Source organism: Coptis chinensis, chromosome 8, assembly GCF_015680905.1.
Source record: "Coptis chinensis isolate HL-2020 chromosome 8, ASM1568090v1, whole genome shotgun sequence".
Taxonomy (NCBI): Eukaryota; Viridiplantae; Streptophyta; class Magnoliopsida; order Ranunculales; family Ranunculaceae; genus Coptis; species Coptis chinensis.
This window is the reverse complement of record NC_141463.1, coordinates 11139265-11145317: the sequence shown is the minus strand read 5'-3', so window position 1 is coordinate 11145317 and position 6053 is coordinate 11139265. Positions and strand designations below refer to the sequence as shown.

The following is a 6053-nucleotide window of genomic DNA, read 5'->3' as shown; positions in this document are numbered from 1 at the left end:
ATTGTATGTTTGTATTTGCTTCAACCACCAGATTGAGCCAAAATCTATGAATTACGTGATTTTATCTTGCTTAATTACTTTTTTTTTCATGTGTATGTAGTACTTGTGTATTGAATTTCTGACACTGGGTATGGATAAGCCTTGGATGTCTATGGATAAACTGTCTGATGAATACGAGGAAGGGGTCGAGTATTTTATAAAATGTGTTGGACAGCATGCAGGCCCAAACAATCTTAATTTCATAAGATGTCCATGCCTTAATTGTGGGAACCACTTGCATCAGAGTTTGGACGATATCAGGGATCATCTATTTCATGTTGGTTTTGAAAAAAGTTACAAAATATAGATATGGCATGGGGAAAAGCCTCACAATGGAAAGTCCCGAAGTGTCAACATGCATGAACCTCCATGTTAAGACTTTGATATGGAAACGGTTAGAATGGTTAATGATACATACGAGAGTTTCATGGAGAATCCTGAAAAGCTTTGTAAATTTCTTGAAGATGCTGAGAAACCTTTGTACAAAGGTTGCAAAAGCTATACAAAGTTATCATCCCTTGTGGAATTGTTCAACTTGAAAGCCAGTAGTGGGTGGTCAGACACGAGTTTTACCAAGTTATTGAAGGTGTTGGGAAAAATGTTGCCGGATAATAACGAAGTGCTGCAATTCATGACCAAAGCTAGAAATCTTTTGTCTACATTTGGAATGGAAGTTCAAAAAATACATGCATGTCCCAATGATTGCATACTTTACAGAAGAGATGAGTACAAGGATTTAACTAGTTGTCCAACTTGTGGAACGTTGAGATATCAGGAAAAGAAGGGTAAAGCGCTTGCGAAAGTTTTGTGGTACTTTCCGCCTCTCCCAAGGTTTGCAAAGATGTTTCAATCCGCTCAGACATCAAAAGATTTGGTATGGCATGCAGATAGAAGAGTAGAAGTTGATGGTCAAATGCGTCATCCAGCAGATTCTCCAGCATGGAAAAAGGTTGATAAAAGGTGCCCAAAGTTCACTGAAGATCCAAGAAATCTGCGACTTGCTCTTTCAACAGATGGGATCAACCCACATAGTAATCTCAACTCTAGGCATAGTTGCTGGCCAATTATGTTGGTCAGTTACAATCTTCCACCATGGTTATGTATGAAGAGAATTTTTTTGATGCTGACAATGTTGATATCAGGTCCCCGACAACCTGGTAATGATATTGATGTTTACCTTAAACCTTTAATTGAAGATTTACAGACTCTTTGGAATCCTGGTGTGGAGGTTTATGATGCCTACAAGCAAGAATCTTTTACATTAAGGGTTGTTCTACTGTGGACGATCAATGATTTTCCTGCTCTTGGAAATTTAGCTAGGTGTAGTGTCAAAGGATATCTTGCTTGTCCAATATGCGGTGAGAAAACTGATTCTACAAGATTGAAACACTCAAATAAAAACATATATCAGTCCCATAGAAAGTTCCTTCCAAACAATCATTGTTATCGAAGGCAAAGGAAGGCATTTAATGGTCAGCAAGAATTAAGATCACATCCGGACCCGTTAACTGTAGAGGTGATTTCAAACAAGCTCAAAGGGATGAAAATTAGATGGGGGAAAACCAAATCTGGTGATTTAAAAGCCAAAAACACCAAGAAAGAAGTCAAAGGCATCCAATGAAGAGTCACAAACACGAGATAAGCAGCCTAGCACTTCTGATGAGAATGAAAGTGGTAATTATTGGAAGAAGAGATCCATATTTTTTGAACTTGAATATTGGGAATTCTTGCTTTGTGAGACACAACTTGGATGCCATGCATATTGAGAAAAATATTTGTGATAGCATCATCGGCACACTACTTAACATTAAGTACAAGACAAAAGATGACCTCAAAAGTCGCCTAGTCCGTTTAGAAATGGACATGAGGAAGGAACTAGCACCAGAGAAAAGGGGAAATAGGACTTATCTTCCACCAGCATGTCATACGTTATCTAGAGCTGAGAAAGTAACAGTTTGCAACATGTTGCGTGAACTCAAAGTACTAGATGGATATTCTTCACATTTTGGACACTGCGTGTTGATGCAAGATCTAAAAGTGTATGGTCTCAAGTCTCACGACTATCACATATTGATGCAGCAACTTCTTCATGTGGCAATACGATCAGTGTTGCCAAAGCATGTGAGGTATACCATCACTCGGTTGTGTTTCTTTTTAAACTCTCTTTGCACCAAAGTAGTGGATGTGTCTAAATTATAGAAAATTCAAGACAATTTGGTCCTCACTTTATGTCTACTGGAAATGTACTTTCCACCATCATTCTTTGACATCATGGTGCATTTATATGTTCATCTTATAAGGGAAGTTGAGCTTTGTGGGCCAGTATTCTTTCGTTGGATGTATCCATTTGGAAAAAATTATTGATTTGGGTACTGAACTATAGTGGATTTTACAAAATGGGTACTATATTATTTTTTTACAAAATAGGATACCGTAGATTTCAAATATTGCTAAATAGGGTACCGTCTATATATACTGTAAAGTATGTATACGTATTTGATGATTTGACATATGTATTTGATGATTTAGTGTCCACGTAAGCACAAAACACTAAAAGTTCGGCCCAGTTAGTGAATGATCACTGCCCACTAAGTCACTAGCCCAAGCCCAGTAATAAGAAGGGTAGCCCACTGCCCACTAAGTCACTAGCCCAAGCCCAGTAATAAGAGGGGTACCCCACGGCCCATATATATTTTAGAATCGCAAGAAATAAATATATTTTTTACTCAACCAGAACCTTTTCACATATTGAAATCAAATGAAAGCTATCTACTATTTTGGAAACGTATCCATAGAACACTATCATTGTCCAGTAACCAAACAATAAGTAAAATTAGAAATCTGATCACAGAAAAATCTGGAAACTTGTATACTACATATTTAGCGTGGATGAGTCACACTTACGATGCTCCTTCCAGAAATTTTGAGAAAGTGAGAGGCTTAGGTGATATTTTGTTCTTCATTTTATATGTTGGATAAAAGTGCAATGTCAACAATGCTTTCGACGCATAATAAGAAAGAGAATTTGAGTGCTGGGGTCTTTGTTCTTGAGCTCATCAGCAATGGCAACAGCAGGGTAGATATGACCACCTGTCCCACCAGCAACGAATATGATTCGTATACTACTGGTTTGGTTGGTGAGGATAGAGCTATTTTTATCTGTTTGATCTAAGGGGATGATAAACAGCAGAAGATCTTCAAATGCCGGCTTGGAGCGATATTGATGCGGAGAGAAGGGTGTTTCTGTAATTTGGAGAAGTTGAGAATGAGTGAGAAATGAGGAGTGCTTAGTTAGTTGGGCTTTACTGATTGGGCCGAACATTTAATGTTTTAAGTAAAAAAATATATAAAAACGTGGGCTTGGGCTTGGGCTAGGGCTAGGGCTAGTGACTTAGTGGGCAATGGGCATTCACTAATTGGGCCGAACTTTTATTGTTTTGTGCTTACGTGGACACTAAATCATCAAATACATATGTCAAATCATCAAATACGTATACATACTTTACAATATATATAGATGGTACCCTATTTAATAATATTTGAAATCTACGGTACTCTATTTTGCAAAAAAAATAATACAGTACCTATTTTGTAAAATCCACTATAGTTCAGTACCCAAATCAATAATTTTTTCTATCCATTTGAGAGGCAAGTAGACAGAAAATTGAATTAACTACTTTCAATAATTCAGTAAAGCTTCATCAATTTGTTTGTTTGTTTGTTTGTTTGTTTGTTTGTATTTTCTCTTCTTTTGTCACTTTTTGAATATTAGGTTCATGAAAATACTAAATGGCTACGTGCGGAACCGAAATCATCCATAAGGATGCATTGCAGAAAATTATATCCTTGAAGAAGTTGTTGAGTTTCTTAGTGAGTACTTATCTGGAGTGAATGCAGTGGGAGTCCCATCAGTTAGAAACATGGATACTAATGATACGGAGAAAGAAAATACAATTTCTAAGGGAAAGCCTCTTGGTGGTATGAATGTTGTTGAAGTCGACGAGAAGACTTGGGAGCAAGCTCATCAATGTGTTTTGGCAAACACTAATGACGTTCTACCTTATATCGAGTACGTTAGTATAGAATTTTGTTTTTTCTTATTTCACCTAGACAGATAATGGTGACCAAGTTCTTTTCCTAACTTGATAGGAAGCATATGGAACACCTAAAGCTTACTTATCCTCGTAAGTCAACCAAATGGTATCAAGATGAGCACACTCACACATTCATTTATTGGATTCGTCAAAGGCTAAGATTATCTGAAATTATTTTACATCTAATACAACTTTGCTAAATTCGACTAAGATTCTTGGATAACTTGGATAATCAGGTTAAGGAGGAGGCAACAGTTACCGGTAACAAACTTTCAAACACCCTAAAAGTTATAGCTTAAGGACCTCGTCAAGACGTTCTAAAGTGTTCAGGCTATGTTATTGGTGGATACCGTTTTCATACGAAGGATCATGAAGCTTCACTAGTAAACCAAAACAGTGGTGTGGGTTTAATGGCGACAACAGTGCAAATTTCTAGTGTCAAGGATAAGAACCCTGTTGTTTCAGAAATGGGTTACTATGGTGTTATAACTGAGATATGGCTGCTTCACTATTTGGTACTCAAAGTTCCAGTATTTAAGTGTGACTGGGTTGACAACAGAAATGGCATCAAAGTAGACGATTTGGGTTTCACTTTTGTTGACCTTGGTAGAATTGGACATAAGGAAGACCTTTTGTGATGGCCTCTCAGGCCAAGCAAGTCTTTTATGTACCTGACCAACTCGATCCAAAATGGTCTAGCTTTGAGGACTCCTGAAAGAGACTACCTTGAGGAAGGGAATGAGGATGAGCTAGATCATACAAGTAGTAAAGTATTTCCAAATGTTAACTCCCTTAGTTCAGGTGTATCAATATCATCTTATGCGCGTGTAGATTGTGAGGGCACTTATATCGACCATACCTCAAACGGTTAAGTTAAAGCTTGTTACTATCTTTTTCTTTCTATGGGGATGTTTGACAAGTTTGTTCCTTTATTATTTGACTATTGAATATTGTTATTAAATGTGAATTCGTACCTACTTTGATATTTATATTTGCCTTAATACTTTAATTCATGTTATGGATGATCATTTGTCTTATTATTGTTTAATTAATATTGTCCAAGTTATTGATACCTAGCTTATTTCATATGTTGTTATTGGTTCAAGTCTTCATGTCTATACTCGCTATATAAGAAATCAACATGGATCCATGATAGACTTCTAATTCCGATTCAAATTTGGGAGTTGACGAGACTTCTGATACACCAATGGAAGTTAACAATACACAAGCTTCAAGTATAGAAAGGACAGGAAGAGGAGCAGTTCAATACAAAAGGATAACAAAAATGAGAGAGGGTGAACTATTGAATGTTCAATACAATGAAGATGGCCAGCATATAGGGGAAGGCAGAAAGGATTTGGAAATCTACTCAGGTTTGTTACCGTTGTCTCGAATCTCTATTGTTGATTATGAAAAATTGGCATGTTGTCGGAGATGAAGTGAGAGGCTTGTTATGGGATACTATATAGGTAAATAGCTTCAGTTATAATATTAATTGTCTAACTAGTCTTAGTTTATTGTAACTTTATAACTTATTCTTATTTTATAGGCCAAATTCAACTTGACATAAGACGAAAAGAAGGGTGTTGTCTCAGATATTGGTGAGAAATGGAAAGAATTCAAGAGTCGGTTGACCAGGTACTATATCACTCCCTACAAAGACCAACCTGAAAAGCTTTTGAAGCCGCTTAAAAAACACGAGAAAAATATTAGACAGGAAGATTGGGAAAGATTTGTGAAGTCAAGACTTACACCATAATTTCAGGTTAGGATAACTTATTTTTGTTAGTTTGATTGGTTTTGGATAACTGTTTTCATTTTTGGTTAACAAGCATTCTATCTTCTGATACATCCCCCTGTTCCCAAATTCTTATTGCACCAAGAATACTTACATAAACTTTTTCGACTTCCATAAGAACT

At 36.6% G+C, this 6053-nt stretch overlaps 1 protein-coding gene across 1 annotated transcript; it reads left to right on the top strand.

The window, feature by feature from the left end:
• The first annotated feature begins 637 nt into the window (after positions 1-637).
• On the top strand, positions 638-4771 carry LOC147479927 (uncharacterized). The gene is given in 7 exon segments (XM_086578524.1): positions 638-1618; positions 1719-1772; positions 1774-2165; positions 3022-3200; positions 3937-4108; positions 4370-4394; positions 4499-4771. Coding segments are annotated over 7 exon segments (2076 nt in total).
• Positions 4772-6053: the final 1282 nt, after the last annotated feature.